Here is an 18,469-nt window from a genome sequence, read left to right on the forward strand (position 1 = left end):
CTTTACAGATCTGAAAGGATTAAATACTGCTATTATATTTTTATATTAATGACACTATTATACTTTTTAAAATATTTTGTGAAAATCTCAACATTTTTAACACTGACATTATACAAATTGGTATTTGTCATTCAAGAGAAAGAACAATTGTTCCCCCCCCCCCCCCAAGAAATTTCAAAAAAGATTTCTATTAGGAACTTTAAAAATAAGTGTCCTTATTCCCAACTAATTTTTAAAGTGGCACCTTCAAGAAAGCGCCCTAGGAGTTGCATTTTTTCTTGCTCAACTGAAAACAACGTTTACAGTAATGACCCTGCCTTAGGATTAGCTACAGTAATGTAATCAGTCTAATGCAGGAAGCAACATGCTGTACTCCGAGCCTGTCTGGCTCCCCCAGGGTAAGGGCTCAGTGAAGGGCATGCAGAAAAGCTGTTTACAGTGAAAGCAAGGCCGCTGGCTCCCAGCAGAGACTCCACGCCTCCAGATGCAGCACTTGCAGAGACAGACACACAAGGGCAGTGCAGCAGGCGAGATTCACCGCGCCCCTGGCAGGATACGTCTCATTGCGGATGCCCATTCAGCCAGCGGAGCACTGAACGAACAAAGTCAGCCGGAATCCCTGTTCAGAACATACCGGTCCCATGCATTTGTGCCCAACTCTTACCGCACAAAGTGCTTTCTGCTTGCTTTGTGTCCAGGTTCACAGGTAGGGGGAAAACCAGCATTTTTTATGAGCAGAACTCCTATTTTGCTACAAGCAAAACCAATCCTGTCCTACAATTCTACCGTCTCCACACCAAGCTTAGTACAGCACCAGTCAGACAAGTCACTGTTAGGAACAGGTAAAGCAGGAAACCTCCAGAGTTGAAATGCTACAAAACACAGTGTCATAGTTGAAGTGACAATTGCCCATCTTTCTTGCCCCTTCTTTTCACCCCTTTCAAAGCAGTCTTGCGCTCAAAGGCATTTTTACAGCTTGAGTATCCACCCCTTCACAAAGAGGTGGATACTCAGATCCAGCCTAGCAATGCAGCATTCCCTTAGGAAAGGCACTAGACTTTTGAGTTTGTTTTTTTTTTTTCCTTTTTAAAGTAGCATCATTAAGTTAACTTATTAAGAATAAACAGCAAGGAGGTGAAGGGGAAAAAAAAGAACTCAATCTTAGGCTTACCTTTCTGAAAGAAGAACAGGAAAAATACACTGCACAGTGCCTGGATTGACTTCACAGAGCACAGCCATAAGACATGGTCAGGACTCTGCTGCACTTCAGAGGTACTAGCAAAAACTTACATGTCTAAGGAAGAAAAGCCAAGATTTAAGTTTCTTAAATCAGTTTGAGACACAAACAGGGCACAGAAAGGACACATGCAGAAAAATTTGCAATACATGCCACAAAGATTGCTCTCTCTAATCTCTAATACCTGGCACAATACCCATAGGAATTTCTCTCGGCACATAAACCCCAAAGACAGGCCTTCAATAGCTCTGCTAGGCATGATTTAATCTAACGTTACAACAAGCCTCTAATAAAGGGCTTGTATGGGGATAGGGCATCACTACTCTGGTCACACACACTGCAAAGACAAGAGTTAAGGCTTTCTAGCCGGCTGGACTTGGCTCTTACACAGCCTTGGCAGTGGCAAGAGTCACACGCCCCATGTGAACACACTTGCGCTGAGTTTACACAGCAAGTCAGAAATTCAGTGGCAGCACTGGAGAGAGTATGAAAAAGAGGGAAATAAAATCATAGTGCTCCCTCACAAAAGGGTTTTTACCTCGTTCTCCAGGATAAAGCCAGGAAATCACTCTCATACGCTAGGACTGGTTGCTCAGCCTCACAAGCGTAACAGGCAGATCTACCGAGAGAATAACCAGAGCCGCCCCAGAAGTTCCCACAGACACGCTGACCAAGGCTGCCCTGCATAACTGGCAGAGCACTTCACACAGAAAGAGTAGGACTGCTTCACGATACCACTGACTGTTGCACATGTGGGCAGAGGAAAAGGAACAGCTCCTCCTTATTCCCCGAGTGCAATATGCACCGACATCATCTCCTCCGCAACTCAGCACCTTCAGCAAGGCCAGGCCCTGCTCTTGGCAGCACCTGACCTCTCTCTGCACCGCTGCAGAGCACCATGCCCACTGACATAAATCTCCTCAGTGTGCTGCATTTGCAAGGTTCAGCCCTGGCCCCGAAATAGCAACAGTGGTGATGGCCTGTAAGCGTTGCAGGAGAGCTCCTTACAGTTTCAGAGAACATTTTCTTTACTACAGAAAGGGAGGGAGTAAAGCGAGACAGTTCATGCTTTTAAAACTGCCCAGAACTCACTCCATCATTTTATAAAGCTGTAGATCTAGAGAGAAACCTATACTCTACAGAAAACAAATATTTTACGCTTAGTTCCCTTATAACTCTTTGTTAAGTCCTCTCCACTAGTTGTAAGCCATTTCTCTCAGATCTGGGCCAGCTACTAGATTCTTTAAAAGGCTAAACTGCATCCAACTGCCATAATCATTCCAACAATACTTCATGTATAACCCTTTGCCTAGTGACTGCTCCTGCCCTTAGAGAGATGCAAATAATGCTAGACATGCTTCAAAAGGCTAACAGCCTCCCAGTGTACACAGAGCACTTGTTTGTCTGTCAGACTGTGATCGGTGTATCCCTACTTGATTTAAATCCCCTCAAAAGGAACCACACACTTCTCGCACATCAAGTATATATGAACAGAGTTAAGTAGCTGAGTATGCAAGTCAGGGTTTTTCAAAGTAACAGCTGAGTACTGACTTTTAAAGCTTGTGACCATTTAACAAATACTGAAGTTTCCCAGATCTGCTTTAACACAAGCTCTGGCAATACCTTAGAGTAACAGAAATGGAAAGAAGAGCCCCTGTGTTGTTTTGATAGCCATGCAGAGAACTGCTGCATTTCTTTTACTGCAAAGCAGGTAAGATACCAACGAATACATCAGCTGTGTCTACCAATTCCACAAAACAGCCTGGCACAAAGACAGCTGGCTCCCGCAAAAGCTCTCTGAAGGAGACGATGGCCACTAGAGTCTGCGACAGCCACCATGCAATTAAGATAAATAAAACATTGTATTTACCAGGTGCAACATTCCCAGAGAAAGAGCGCATGGGAGCGTCTGGTGAGGGCTGCTCGAGTCCAGCAGGGCCACAATCAAGTCTGAGCATTGAAACACAAAATGCTCAAGGCTAAAAAAGGAGAAGCAGCAGCCAGCTCTTCGCTATCTCTCAAATTCTTCCCACCCTCTCCCACCCCTCAAAAACATGTAAAACTTTCAGCACGTCTAGCTGCCTGGAATCTGGTGCTGCCCGTGCTGCCGGCAAGAGGACACGTATGAGAGAAATCCAACTCCCAGCAGCGCCGAGATCAAAATGCCTGACAGAAGCAAGTCACGCTATCTCGAGGCAAAAAGGGAGGACTCGAATCCTAAGCAACAAATGCTATTACTACAGGCAAGAGGGAAACACCATGGCAAACAGGAAGTAATCGAAAGACTCTTCCAAGGTCTCCTATTTATTCCCAGCAGAAAGTGGCCTCCCAGCTGCTCTAAAAAGCCTGAGCCAGACACACAGCAGCAAACAGATCCAAACCTAGTACCATGAACCACAGGACACACCACATCGACCTCAAGACTTTTGTTTCTCAGAGCATTCACTTAGAATTCACAGCACAAAACACTCCCCCCAGCCTCCAGGGCATCAGCTCGGGGATCCCTTGTTGCGACACCTTTCTCTACCAACACCCTGGAAATAAACCTGTTCTCTCAAACAAGAGGTAGGGGTAAAGGACTCCAAGACATACACTGTATAAAACACCATTCTGCTCCATTTCATTCCGCTGCTTTGAAATCTGGAACCACAAAAACCTGATAACTGATTCTCTTAAGAGGCAGGACTGACCTCAGCACGAAGTCTCTAAAGGAACCCCCTTCCCCTTTGGTGCGTAGCTGGGCTACGGCTGCCCAGGCAGTTGGTCCACAGAAGTCACAGGTGCGGAGGTAATGTGCTATGTGGCCACGTGTGCAGGGGAGGAAATGGAAACAAACTCCCGGAGAATATTCTTGGCCATTTCAATATTGTTATGTGCAATGACCAGTGCTTTCTGAATGTCCTGATATGAGTAGCCTTGGCTCATTAGATTCTCGATCTCACTGGAGAGTTGCAGTGACGCACTGGTCCCACTGCTGGCTCCGCCCGTTTGGCAGCTCCCCGCTTTCCGCTCAGAATTTATTCTCCTTGGTAGCGGCTTTGGCGGCCTTTCTGGAACTGGAGAGCCATCTGAAAAACCTGAAAGGAGAAACAAACTCATCACTTCAAAAAAGGACATGTGATTCTTGCTTGGAACAAAGCAGGAATGACTTTAGGCTGATAAATGGCACTTCAAAACCATGCCACTGAAAGCTACACTACTTTCTCCAACCAGCCTGTCCTCCTACACAATGGTACAGATTAGCTCAGCTTCCTTTCCTGTGCAAAAACAGCTATGGAGATTTGTTTAATCAGGAGGTCACATCAGGCTCATTTATTAAGATAAGACCACATAAATAGAAAAAACAGACAAGGGATGTATGCGCACGTGCAAGCAGAGCTCAGATATCGGTCTTTAGAATAAGCAACAGAGACCTGCTGGGAAAAATGACACAGAGAATACGCAACTTTACCAAATATCCCATTTCCTTCCAGAATCAGACAGCAACCCCTACTTTAACTGTCCAGATGCTGACCTCTCCTCACAGAACGCTGTCCGCATGGCAGCATGCTGAGGGAGCGTATGCACAAAACCAGATCTATCAGTTACAGCTCATCCACCACAATCGCTCCAGCAACTGAATTATGTTTTCTGAAGAGTCTGTTCCTCTTCCTCTGCCAGCCCATCAGCAGGCCAGGGCCGTCTACAAGAGCTCCTGCTGAAGCTCAGCCTACTGAATGGCTGGCAGCTACGGCAGATCAGTAAGCTCAGCCTGTTCCGCCTTTTCTCTTAGTCATTCAGATGTGTTACTTGCCAGCAGCCACATCATGTCCTACTCCTGAGGAGAAAAAAGAACAGCCAATAAACCAAACACCAGGGATTTAGCTAATGCCTTGGAGAAAAACCACACTGCTTAATGTGTTAATCCAACATCTGATAGTTTCTGAGGTCTAATCTCCGGTATCATTGCAGAAAGCATTTTTTTTCCTACTTTACAAAGCACAAGAAACTTTTCTGTACGAATATTTGACATCACCTTAAAGAACGTGTTATTTGCCTTCTGGAGAAACTCTTCAAGGCATCCAAGGTAGAGTTGTCTAGCAGCAGAACTGATGTACAACAGACAATTCTGTAAGACTAAGAGTGTCCAAACAATCCCTTTTGAAGAGTGGGCACTGCAGCACTCAGAAAAGAAGCAGTCATTGTGGAGCCCTTCTGAAAAACTTGAACTGAAAGCGCCAAGATAGAGAAGGCTCTTCGGGAAACAAATTCATTGAAGCTTCCTCACCAACCCCAATGCAGTTCAAGTTCCTAATCTTCAAAGTACAAGCTCCTTACACATAAAAAGCTTTTTGTACATTTGAGAAAAAGGACTACTCGTTTCTCTCCCCCAAACTGTCTTTTGAAATAGCTGTTTCAGCCTGAACTGGATGAAATTTCAGAGACCACGGGTCAATTTGAAAGGGCAACTGCTGGCAGATTTTTTTGGTAAATGATTAAGAAACTGTAGGGTACAATGCATGAGAACATAAATCTGCCAAAATATCCCATACTAGTCAAGCTTGCTTAACAACAGGCTTCAGCAATAGCCAATGCCCAGTGTTTCAGAAAACCACATATGCTTCCCAGAGCAGTAACAATCAGCACTTCTACAGCGTTTTTCATTAGCAAGTCTTCTAACACCACAAGGCAGGACAACAGCACTGTTATTTCAGGGTTCTACAAACAAAGAAGGGTCAATGACTAAGCTCAGTACTTCACCTGGGAGCAGGATAAGAGCGCTCTCTGCCCCTTCTTATCCCCGTCAGTCACACTGTACAGACAGAGTAGCAGACTTAAAAAGCGAGACACGGAGTAGGGAGGAGTGGCAAAAGCTAACAGTCTTCTCTGCACTAGTAAACTCTTCTCTGCGCTGAAGAAGGGCATGCTCAGGGAAGGGGAAGTGGTGAAGCAGGTGAACAGAAGACTCACTGGGGCAAGTGGTCCTGGGTACAGGAGGCTCTGCCTCCCATCTGCCTCCAGAAGGAACAAGAAATTCACTCCTCTTACTTGGCCAGTCGCCAGGGTGTTCAGATATGCTGACAGCCCCCCAAACAGGAAGAGTTTCACAGCTTCCTTTAGAGCTGGCAGGCAGTTGTAGGGAATAAGTCAACCATTATTCAGAAAGGCTCTTGGAGAGACGAGGCTTTGGTTTTTCCCTAGGAGAACGTGCCTTGCAGCCAGAAGAACAAGATGTCCTCCCCAAGGACAAAAAGTTGACCTTGCTGAGCCGCTAGGTCCCCGCTCAAAGGAACCAACAACATCAAACAGTACACTTGTGCCATCTGCTGGCAACAACCGCAGCCGAGACCGAGCCAGGCAAGCTGCGCAAGGCCAGCCATGTCATCTTTACTTGCAACGGCAATAAGCAGCAATGCTCTGAAGTTCCATTTCATGCCCTGGTACGCCCTGGTACAAAAGGTATGCCATACCGTGCAGGAAACAGTGGCTTACGGAATAGCCTTTAAGCTGAGGAAAGGTTTTCCTAACTGTGATTTAAATGTGATTTGGTAGCTCAGTGATTAAATGACCAAAGCAGTGCATTCCAAGTTGTACACCAAACTGAACACCTAAGCAGCAGTGTAATTCTGACTTGTAAACCTGATTTTACAACATACACACAAAACCTTCAGGGAGTGACAGAAGTTTCAAACACGCATAGCGAGCCATCAGTACCCACTAAAACATGAAGATTACGGGTGTTCTTTAACCTGTTACAGGGTCATTTTCCAAAGATATTCGGCTGAAGGCAGGCGTGGCATTGGAGATATCAGACAGTGTGCGACGAGCAATAGCAACTGGTAGTGGTGGTTTGGGGATATCATAGCCATCTTCTTCGTTTTCTGACTCTTCAGGGCCGTTGCTGGCAGTGGCTGCTGCCAGATCCCCTTCATCTAGAATAAGATGCACATTCTGAGCTCTAGGACTGAACAGAGCTTCTGTCTCTTAAGGCAGACTCTGTACCCCCGTAGTCCACAAACATTGACAGGACACAGAAATAAGGTCTGGCTGCCAAAACCCCACATTCGATGTAAGTTCTTTCCAGGAGGTAGTATTAGATTAAAAATACTTATGATAGATGTGGGCTGACAACTACCGCCCAGAAAAAAATAAAAGTCTTCAAAACAATAATTTTTTTAACAATTGTTGAGGATTTTTACAGCACATTCCAACTAGGCTTCTCAACAACATCCCCACATGCAGGCTGCAGAACACAGACATTTCCACATACATCCTAGCTATTTTAACAGTGAAAGCAAGTAACATTTAATTCAGCCTAAAATGCTGTTCCAACTGGGACTGGGACCAATTCAGTCATTTTTTTAGTACACCCACTCACCAGAAGCGTTGACAGCCTCGAAAGCAGAGGATGCTGCTTGGGAGTGAATGTTGTACATTGCTTCATACATACAGCCATCCGTCTGCTGGTCACAGTCTAAAACTCTGAGGGACAGAACACATTATTTGCCTTCAGACAAGTGACACTGGTCAACCTAGTCTCTGTAACTGACATTCTGCACAGATCCCAGCTGCAAAGTGAAATCATCACTGTTCGTGAAAGAATATTTATTCTAGAAAATGCGCTAATAACGTCTATTGCAATACAGCATATCAGCTTAAAAAAGTTTAACTGCTACCACCAGAACACAGCCTGTAAACAGAATTTTGAATTTCAGTTGCTGCTGCTTTCAAAAGGTTACTGGCAGAAAGAGAGGGGAGTGGTTATCTGCCTCCTTTAGTACAAGGCTTCTGCGAAAGAGCAGTAGTCACATTTCATTTACAGATAGCTATGTTGTCTAGATCTGGCAAATATAATCGGGGGAATAAGCAAATACGCTTTTCCAGAGCTGTAAGGAGGAAGCACAGTACATCCAAACAGAATCTCACCGTAAACTCTGAGTCATTTCCAAAGGCATTTTGATGTCTGTTTTTTGTACAGCAGGTCCTGGAGAGACGACAGGCAGAGAGGATGGTGACATGTATTCAGTGTCTTCATCACTTTCGGACTGTTCCCCAGGAGGCAGTTTTGGTACAGGCAGTGGTCTGGAGGCAGAAGAAATAAGATATAAACATCAGAAAAACATTTACACCAAATGTAATCAATGTTAAAGTGGCTTTTAAAATCCCTAGTGGAAGTAACAAGTAGTCATCTTATAGTGATTCTGTCTAAATAATCCAGCTTTCAGGATTCTCAGCAGCCCAGCTGCAAGGCCACACTGGCACAAAATCACTATGCAAAAAGGAAGTTGACAATATCATACACATTATCCATCACCTACTTCACAGAAATGAATTCATTAAAGAGCTAATGGCAACTGTAGCCTGTTTCCTACTGCCACACTACCACCACTATCCACAAATCTTTGGGATGTCTGTTTCATCTACTTTCTCTAGACAACGTATTTTGACTCTGTCAGAGATTGAAACTAAGGCTGACAGACTTGTGTCAAATTCTGTCCCTGGCACCAGCATGGAGAGCGCCCTACAATTACCAGTCAGTAAATTATAAAGGAGCACTTCTGCTAGAAAACAACAGACCTGGCAGCTAAGGAGTAGATCGCATTGGCAGATGAGGAGGGTTTAATTTTGGGGCGTTCACACTCTGAGGTTGCTGGTGGACCACTGTTCAAACTCTGAAAGAAAAAATTCCAAACCAGGAATCAGAAACACCACATAGTCGCAAAGCTGTTGGTCAGGCATTCAACGCGTCCTTTAGGGGAACGAAGGGCCTTCATTTATTCCAAAGCATTTACTGACACCTTAGAAATCCAGTAGTTCTGTGACAGTTTTGCCTCAGTGAGGGCACAAGCAGGGCTCTTCTGCTGTAGCCAACCATCTGTTTACAGAAAAACCGCAGGAACTTCATATCTTTTGAGACTCCAATGGCTTTGGCAAATTCAGCCAAAACAGGCCAAAAGGCCAAAATGTTAACAGAGGAAAAGAGGAAAAGGATGTAGACAAGCACACACATACAGAAACAGAATGACAACTCTGCAAGTGTCATTTTCCTAGACAACGTGGCTAAAAATGTACTTGCTTTCAATTTTAGAAAGCTGGAGGTTTTAAAAGGAAAAATTACGGGAATGAAATAAAAGAAAGCAAAACTGCCTGGGATTTCTTTTAGAGAACAATATGTTGGACTACTAAGTTACACATCATGACATTGGTAATAATAACAGATCCAAACTTAATTCAGATTTTACTGTGTTAAACTAATCATAGCTACCGTGTGCAGGTTTTACAGGACTGAAAACTGAGAAGAGTAAGTTACACTTTTTCAGGATTCCAGCTCCCAATATAAGATATTCTGTTTTTCAAAAACTGAAAGGTGAACAATGATCATGGAATTGTGGCTCATGACTGCTCAATCTGGGATTTCAGCCTTGCTCGCAAGAGGCGTGAAAGCACTTCCCAAAGAAGTCCTCCCATTATTCTCCCTTCCCTAGCATTCACCAGTTCCCCTCCATCTCTCCCTTGGCACAAGACTGCCCTATTCAGAGGCAACTATGAGAAGAGGGCGCCTTGGAAGACTTAATTCCTCACAAACTACCTTCACCTTAGGCCTACTCACCGCCGGGTTGTCCAGGCTGAGCGTGCTCCCAAGCCGATGGCTGTCAGCCCTGGAGTCCACCTGAGAGGGCAAGGAAAAGGGAAGCGAGTGCCTGTTTGACAGTTCTCTCCCAGCCCAAGGGTCACCAGGGCTGAGAGCTACAGATGGGGTTTTTGGAATTGGCCTGGATGGCCACAGGTCCGCCTGACGACTGGAGGGCACAGGGGGTGGTTTGTCTCTCGAAGGACAGTCTCCTGGTGTGCAGGGCAGGGGACGTCTCTGAGGTCGACCTTCAGTCCCAATGGAATGTGGCCTGTCTGGAGGCGGTGGCGGCGGGAGATCTCTGAGTGTGGGTGGGATCGGCAAAGGTTTATCCTTGTGAAGAGTACCAGGTGCAGCCTGGAAGGCAGAAGAATGTAAAATATTGCTTAACAAAGGCAGTCTAGCCACAAAACATAAAAAAGAGGGAGGCAGAAGGGTGAGGTTTGGTTTTAGATTTATCTATTTTGCAAGAAATTATCTCAAAAGATGTGGAAATAACTCTCCACATCTCCACAAGTTAACCCTCCAGAGACAACTTCTCAATAGGCTTGAAGAGATAACACACCCCAGATTATGTTTCATGAAGGAAAAAAAGCTTACAGTAGCATTGATCAGATTCCTAACAAAGGATACCCACCATTTAAAAAAATAATTCAATTGTGGTTTATTTATACAAGTTAACATTCATCAGTCAGCAATGAATATTCATAGAAATAGAGATTTTCTTCTGCCTGAACTTTCAAGCATAATTTCACTACTTCACCCAAACCAGCTGAAGAACCACTGCTGTATCTCAAGAGCCAATGACCAAATGCCACCAAGATCATACTACTGCCTTCTGCTAGTCAATCAGAAAACCAGTTAATCTCTCCCAGTCACACACATTTCATTCCTTCCTTAGTTGTCCAGCTGAAAAAATGCTCAATGGAAAAATTTGTGATGAAAATAAAAGTTTCTATAGAAATATGACACCTTTCTTCCCGCATCTAGCCTGCTAGCTAGAACAAAATGCAAGCCCATAAATGCAGCTTGAAAGGGCATAGGCAGCAGTGGCTGAGGCTGAAAACCAGTGAAGATACTGGTAATAACAATAACTTGGTAGTTCAACACGAGGACACCAGTGACCTTAAGTGAGCAAGTACTTCAGCTTCTTTCTAGCAATTACATGGACAAATGTGAAGGAAAGGCAGGCCCCTTAAACACAAAAAGGGACTCTCCTCTACCATGGATTCCAGAAGGAAGCATTTGCTTTCAGGACAGACTAGCTTCTCGTGAAGAATGGAACGAAAGTGGCCTAACAGGACTACAGAAAAGGAAAGAGTCTTGTGTGAAAGTACTTAGGGCTGTCACAGAGAACACGTAGGGTTCACCAGAATGCTCTTCTTCCTGACTGCCCCACCAAAACCACAGCCGAAAGGACAAATGGTGTGTTTGACCTTTGAAGTCGTCCCAGGACTGGAAATCCCAGCTGGATTGGACAGTCGCTGCTGTAAAAGATCCAGTCGCGGTGGCACGGGAGGAAGGGCGGCCTGTGGAGCTACTGAGAATGGAGAAGGAGGACGCTCGACCTGAAAAAGAAAAGAACAGGAAAATTAATAAATGACAAAACCCAGCAGAACTCCTTTTCTCTAGAGAGGCTTTCAAGCCCTGTGACTTGTACTGTTTTGAATATCGCTATTGGTAACAAGTTACTGTATTAGTAACAATCATACACCAGTAAAATGAAGGTAATTTCACAGGAAAACAGCACTTGACTTGCAGCAAGCCTTGAAGATCACCAAAGGGCTTAGCTGTGGCACACAACTGAAACTGCACAATAAAAGACGAACTGTTTTGCTGGAGTAACAAACCGGCCTTACTGGCCCCTGAGCAGGAGGAAACTTCTTTTCTTCTCGACACAAGAGGGCATGATCTGCTGCAAAACCTACTTATCATTGCAGGCAGCACTGTGCAAACCACTTTGATTACAGTGTCATGGCTGTTGCAGCAATCACTAGTGTGCACCAAAACCGCCATTTTTGTGCCTGGAAAGCTGTTTTTCCACTTAACAAATCAGAACAGTGCCTGTTCTTCTCTTTTTCGTAAAGTTTATTTTACAAGCAAGCCTAGCGCTTCCTAACTTTGAAAAGCTTTACACAGGTTTGAACTCACTAATGCCAACAAGTACAGAGTTCTGGTCTACTGTAAACCACGACAGCACGTCACACTGAGGAAACTGCTTTGCTGCCCCAAGCTATGTATACAAAATCTACCTCCAGGAACATGGTTTACTGTTTAGTACGCTATTTCGCAGGGTGGAAGCTAAAGAGAAACATGGTCATAGGCAAACCAGTGTAGAGGATTCTTTCTGATCAGGAAAGGCGGCTTATCTTAATGAATTCAACTATTAAAAATTAGTCAAATTCAAACCCACTTCCCTATGCAGTAAAACAATGCCAAGTGTTGATGTGCAAGAGCAGCAATAGACTTTTATGAAAAAACACACAGGGATCCATAAAGTATGTCTGTCTCGTACACATCTCCCGGAAGGAAGCAGTACTAATGGCATAGTTACCACACCTTTATTATACAAATTTATCAGACACTATATAAAAAGATGTCAGTCAAATTGACTTCCTCAGCAAAACAGCCTGCCCTCTACCCTGTTAGTCATCAGGACTCTGGGAAGACTACACCTGGTTGGCTATATTCATCACTGGGTAAAACAGATGAATTTTTGCTGATAGGAGTGAACTATAGCTAATAAATCAAAAGCAGCATTGCTAAGCATGCAAAGAAGTGTTATAAACCTACATGGTACATTCCAATAGGTCAAGCCAGCCTTTTCACCCTTCTAAGGATTCTTTCAAGACAACAAACAAAAGATGAAAGATTTCAAAGTAATCACACCATTGCTTAATAAAACTGGCAGCGTGAACTAAACTGACAAAACTGAACCTAAATCTGGGTTTTCCATACCAGGTAAAATCCCTCCTGTTGTAAGGTCTGACAACCCTCATACGCACAAATCACTAAGACTACAGAGAACTGACAGAGAACATGCCGTCTCTGTACATACTGCCACATCTATTGGCACACACTCCAGTGACCTTACTTTGGTACCAGCGAGTTCTTTCATCATGAAGAGGGAATCATCTGCTCTGTCGTCATCATCATCATCATAATTGGGTGAGGGAGTTCCTTCTGCCCCTTGCCGTGCTAATCCTCCTCCTCCTCTGGGGTCGAAAGGGTCTACTACAATTGGCTCCGTGCCTTTGATTTCACAGCGGCAAAACGGACAACCCTGGCCTTCTGATTCCTTCAGGGAAGAAAAGAGATCTGTTACAACAGCCACTATGATGCCGAAATTAAACACACAGTTAATAAGAAAAGAGTTTCAAACCTGCTTTCTGGCAGGTACCTTTCAACTGAGAGGAAGACAGAAAGGCAAACTGTGCTACACATATGGACTATTTTCTCCCTAAGTAGAAAAGCAGCTTTTTAGCAAGTCCTCACACTTCTTGCCTATTCCTAGATTAAGAGACTAGGCATCTAACCAGCTCCTCCCTGCACTGGTGAAGCTGGCACTGATGCACTGAACTATGAGCTTATGTCCTCAGTTATGCTATCTTATCTCCATACCTGAAGTATACTGAACAGTCCTGAGAAGAGGATATATCGCTTCTGTAAAAGAGCAACGAGCTGTTCTCAGAGAGATTAACAAGAGGCAATGCCTAACCTGCCACGCAGTGAGACAGGACGTGCACATCAGGTGGCCACATGGTTCAATCTTCACGTCCTTGTCATTTTCAGCGCATATTTTACACAGCTGAAACGTGGAGCCCATCTCGCAATACAATTCATATTGTTCCTTGGGGAAAGACAGACAGACATGGTTGATACTGTAAAATAACAAGCATAAGTAGTCATAGTTACAAGAAACCCAACACAAGATTTGCAGGAATAAATAAATTCCGAACACAAGGACAACAAAAGTTTGCAAAGATTTCCCTACAACCTTACATAGCAGATACATCCGTCAAGCTCTGAAAAAAGCGGACTTCAAGTTATCCCAGATTTTCATTTAGGTGTCCCAAGAACAGACTAGGAAAGCAGGGCTCAAGACACGCTGAATGGCGCAAAAGAATGAATATTTGGCAGAACATACTAAAAAAATTAAAATCTTAAAATCTGTCAGCCCTGCATAAAGATTTGCCTAACCTTTGCAATCTCCTCTGCCCATTCCTACCATTCAAAGATTTCGGCAACTCCCGTAAAATACAATACATCAGTCATAAAAAAAAAAAGCCTTAGGAATACAGAGCATGACAGAATTGTATAAACAGCTAAGGAGGCTAGAAATTTGGAAGAAAGCAAGCGTGTTTGGTGGGATGGAATACTTTGCTCACCTGTGTAACTTTAATGTGGTCCTGAGGTGTGGGCTCACACAAGCCAGTCAAGTCAGGATTCTGATTCCGGCCATCAGGAAATAAATAACTGTAAGCAGTTGAGGGGAAAAAAAAAAGATCAATCTCTCTGTATGTGCATATACATACACACAAACATACACACATACACACAAACACAGGTATACGGTTTCTTTTGGGGATAGTGGAGGAAAGAAAGAATGAGAGTGAGCAGCAAGGGGTGGGAATTCAAGGTATTCTGAATTTAAAAGAAGTTTTGGAAGAATTTTACTATTGGACAGAAATCAAACATGTCCTTCTTAAAAATAAAAAGAAGCTTGTTTATCTTCCTGGCAGCAATTTTAATTTAAACAGGATGTTGTGGTCACGGACTACTCTTACATATCAGTTGCGGTGGCTCAAATTAAGGACTTGACTAGAAAAGAATCTATGACAAGGAAAACACTGATGCACACTTATCGTCTGCTATTGCAAAGGACAGTACAGCTCTCCAGTGCAAAAGATAGCTGTCTGAGAATTCTCAAGCGCCAAAACAGTTAAGTAACGAATTATTCCACTGACATCAATGGGACTATTCACATGATTGAACTGTTTTGCTGAATCAAGGTCTAAATGAAAAGGAAGAGCTGAGAGATGGCCAAAAGGGGCTCAGTGATGTCAATAGTGATTGCTTGACCTCTGCAACATGCTGCCTCTCCCGTGAAGCAGACAATACGTGATGAACGCAGAGGGGATGTTTTACCACCCAACTGACTTTAAGACCTCACCACAGGATTGAGATTTATAAAACAAACTCACAGTGAAAAAGGGCAAAAAACTTAATTTTTATAAAGTTACTTACAAGCCTTCCCTGAAGCCATCAATCAGTGCTTGAAAAAGAGGTTTGTTGTGGGGGATTGTCTGAAGAATGTTCCCATCTGCAGTGACATAGCCAATGGCCCACTGACCAAGTCGCGTACAACTTAATCGGAAAATATAACTGAAAACAAACAAAGGAAAAGAAGCTTCAGTTTGGACTGGAACAGACAAAAAAGATTAAATGTCAAGTAGGCAGCCTTTGTCTGGCTATCTCAAGACAGCAAATAAAAACTTGTATGAATAACTTGATGATTTATTCCAGCTCTCCTCAATTTACCCCCAGGAAGATCAAAGCAGAACCTTGCAATCTGATATGAACTGAGAAAAGCATCCAAGCACTGGCCTCCAGGTGAAAGTAAACCCAGAATCCAGAGCAAGAAAAGTTAGCATCCTTAAAATAATTTTTTTCCAATTAACTGTAAAAAAACCCCAACAAAACCAACAAACACAAGGTTTCAATTTTTAAAACCAGCACAGAACTTAACAGTATAGTAACAATCTCCAGAAATGAACACTTGGCCCTTCCTGCATAAAGAGCAATCCGTTAGCCCTGTTGTATCGGGCCAAGTTCTATACAGGACATTAGGCAGCCCAAAACCACTCATGGCCGCACCCCCCCCAGAAGCACGTGTTGCCCTCCGCAGCCTCTTAAGTCCGCCCAGCCTGCACCACTACCTTGCAGCCTACTGTGCCTACCATGCTGCTTTCTTCCAGTGCAAACACTAGTCAGCTGCTTTGTCTGAAGTTGGCTTCAAATGTACGCACTGCTTCTGGAGGCTGCAATCTGCTCAGCTCCCCTGGTTTTATGTGTACACACCAGAAAGTTATGAGACCTCTAGATACATTCCCTTATTCAGGGTCCTAAACAGCCAACTGTTTAGCTCACTCAGGCAGTGTCTGCCTCTGTGTTCTGCTCATGCCTGAGGGAGCTGGTGTCACCACTGTGGGGGTGGATAGGAGGTAAGTCACCACATGGAGGATAATCTCCAAATAGAGGGCAAGGTATGGTTTTTCTCAGTTTAAATTACTGGAGAAGAAGGACAAAGACAAAATAAAACCAACCTTCTCAGTCAGCGCAGTAATCAACAACATTAGCAAGAATGATGAAAAAAGCCACTGCTGCCAAGCACTAACCTGCCAGGTTTGTGAATGAATTTCTGAAGCCGGGCTTTCACCTCATCATACGTTAGGAATGCCATATAACCAGGATGAGTCACCGCTAGGCTATTCCAGTTCCTCAGCAAAGATGACCATGGCTATAGAAACAACAAAGAAATATATTAACTGTGTACTTCTAAAAAGTATCAACACATACAGTATTCCTTAATCAAAGGAATCAGTTCTTCAGCTAATGAAGGTTTCTTATCCCACCATAAATCCAGCAGAGGAACTAAAACCTACATTCTTATGCAGCAGCCTTAGCATTTGAGTTTCTCTCTTGTCGGTGATAAAAACATCACCTAAGACAGACCTTAATTAAAACTCCTTTACTAAATGCCAGGGGAGAAGTCATTGAGGGCACAAAAAGACAACTCAAGAATAGCTGCCTATTTGTGCTGCTTTTGCAGAGAAAATTACTCATTCCTGAGACAGGGACAAAGACAGGAGTTTAATAAGATTATGCACATGACCAGAAACCATGACTAGTCTGATCTTCAACACTGACTTCCTATATGGCCTAAGGAAAGTGACCTCCCCTCTCTGTCTCAGTTTCACTGTGTGTAAGATGCTTTTGACTATTCCTTAACCACCTAACCTTACTTGGGTGTGGCAAGGATTACTGGCTAGTCTAAGATCTGAATAAATAAACCAGCACTTACATGTTAAATATTCCTCAAAACAACACATCAAAAGTCATAACAACAGTTTGAAAGCTCTCAATCCTGAGAAGGGCTTGAGTGCCTAAATACCATCCACTTTTTCCAAATTTCTCAACTTGTCCAGAAGAAGATACTAGCTCTCCCTAAAAACTTTGCATCTTTTTGAAAGTGCAGCAACTCTTAACTTGCTCTTTATGTACTATAGATGGAAAAAATACTGAATGAGATCAGCTACACTGCAACATGGAACATGGGAATTTTTCATCTAGACATATCTTAATTACAACCCACCCTATCACATGGGAAAAGGCAAGTCAGAGCCAAAGAAGTAAGTGTTTGTTCTTGTAAATATCCAATTGCACCATCAGAAGCTGTGTTTTTGAGTCTGACACTATTGAAGATTGCGGGTTAGAATTTTACCTATTATGAATGTGACTTCAGTAATATAGATACTTTTTGCACACAGAACACAGACATGTCCACAACATGCTGGCTGTGTCAGTTCAAAAGCTAGGAAGCCCAAATTTCCATGCTTGTGCTCCCTCGTGAACACCCCCCGCCCCCCATCACGGAAAATAAATCTGACAAGAAAGAAAGGGACAAGGAAAGACAGACTGATAAATTAAGCTTCACATTTCCTGGCTTACAGAAGCTGCGTCAGAACTTCAGTCTAAAAGTGATCTTTGAAATGGAAAAACTGATCCATGGGAGGATACTGAATGTGCCTTACAGTCGCAGCATATATTTAGACAATTTTTTCTTCTACAGCCAGAAATATCACACACTTTTACTGCAATACAGGGTCCTACAGCTGTTTAGGGGATGAAGAGCAAGATGACTAAATCCCTTACAGCATAAATAACATCATTTTACTGTGTAAAATATAGTTTGTCCTGGGAAAAGAGTCTAACCTGAAGCACTGAGACACATTTCAAGTGATTCACATTCCTCAGTTCTTACCTGAAAAAGTCGTGTGAAGATATCAAATTCAAACACTGAAATGTAGTCATTGCATGTCAAGTCAATTGTTGACTTCAGGGCCATGGCTTCCAGCCCTGAGCTGATTGGATGTACTTCATGCAATGCCTGACGGAAGCTTTTCCAAGGAACGACAGTCCTGGGGAAAAGCAAGCCATCTGTAAATGCAATATGCCTGAAGATGACCAACATGTACATATGTTACACATTTTTTTTGTGAGTATGCACCTCATGATAAAGGAAGAGAGGAAAATCAAAATTAGCCACAAGGAATTTATTAATGTTATGCAAGCACAGGACTTCTTGGTACTACAGGAAATTAGCAGCCAAATGAACTTTAAACAATTTTCTCTGTATATGCAAAATTCTGGAATCAGAAGTCCACCTCTGCTTTCTCCTTTCCCTTTTTCTGCAGTCCTATCATGTCAACACTAGTATGTACCCTGATCTGTATACAACATCATAACTTGAAAAGAATTTCATAATGTTGCGGCTGGTAGAGAAAGAATAAGTCTTTTAGTAGAGGTCTAGACAGTTAAAAAAAATTAAAAGCAGTAAA

The 18,469-nt window shown here is 43.3% G+C and overlaps 1 protein-coding gene across 1 annotated transcript in view; it reads right to left on the reverse strand.

The window, feature by feature from the left end:
* Positions 1-3,288: 3,288 nt before the first annotated feature.
* Positions 3,289-18,469, reverse strand: part of CBL (Cbl proto-oncogene) — a 40,923-nt gene continuing 25,742 nt past the window's right edge. Inside the window, exons 4-16 of the mRNA XM_086766255.1 lie at positions 17,893-18,049; positions 16,247-16,368; positions 15,096-15,233; positions 14,237-14,324; positions 13,567-13,698; positions 12,943-13,146; positions 11,285-11,416; positions 9,828-10,205; positions 8,795-8,889; positions 8,144-8,299; positions 7,596-7,699; positions 6,967-7,149; positions 3,289-4,305 (exon numbers count right to left, since the gene is read on the reverse strand). Coding sequence (XP_086622381.1) covers positions 4,034-4,305; positions 6,967-7,149; positions 7,596-7,699; positions 8,144-8,299; positions 8,795-8,889; positions 9,828-10,205; positions 11,285-11,416; positions 12,943-13,146; positions 13,567-13,698; positions 14,237-14,324; positions 15,096-15,233; positions 16,247-16,368; positions 17,893-18,049 — 2,161 coding nt within the window. The 3' untranslated portion in view covers positions 3,289-4,033. The remainder of the gene's footprint in view (positions 4,306-6,966; positions 7,150-7,595; positions 7,700-8,143; positions 8,300-8,794; positions 8,890-9,827; positions 10,206-11,284; positions 11,417-12,942; positions 13,147-13,566; positions 13,699-14,236; positions 14,325-15,095; positions 15,234-16,246; positions 16,369-17,892; positions 18,050-18,469) is intronic.

This window comes from Chlamydotis macqueenii, chromosome 24 (genome assembly GCF_036417535.1).
Source record: "Chlamydotis macqueenii isolate bChlMac1 chromosome 24, bChlMac1.mat, whole genome shotgun sequence".
Lineage (NCBI taxonomy): Eukaryota > Metazoa > Chordata > Aves > Otidiformes > Otididae > Chlamydotis > Chlamydotis macqueenii.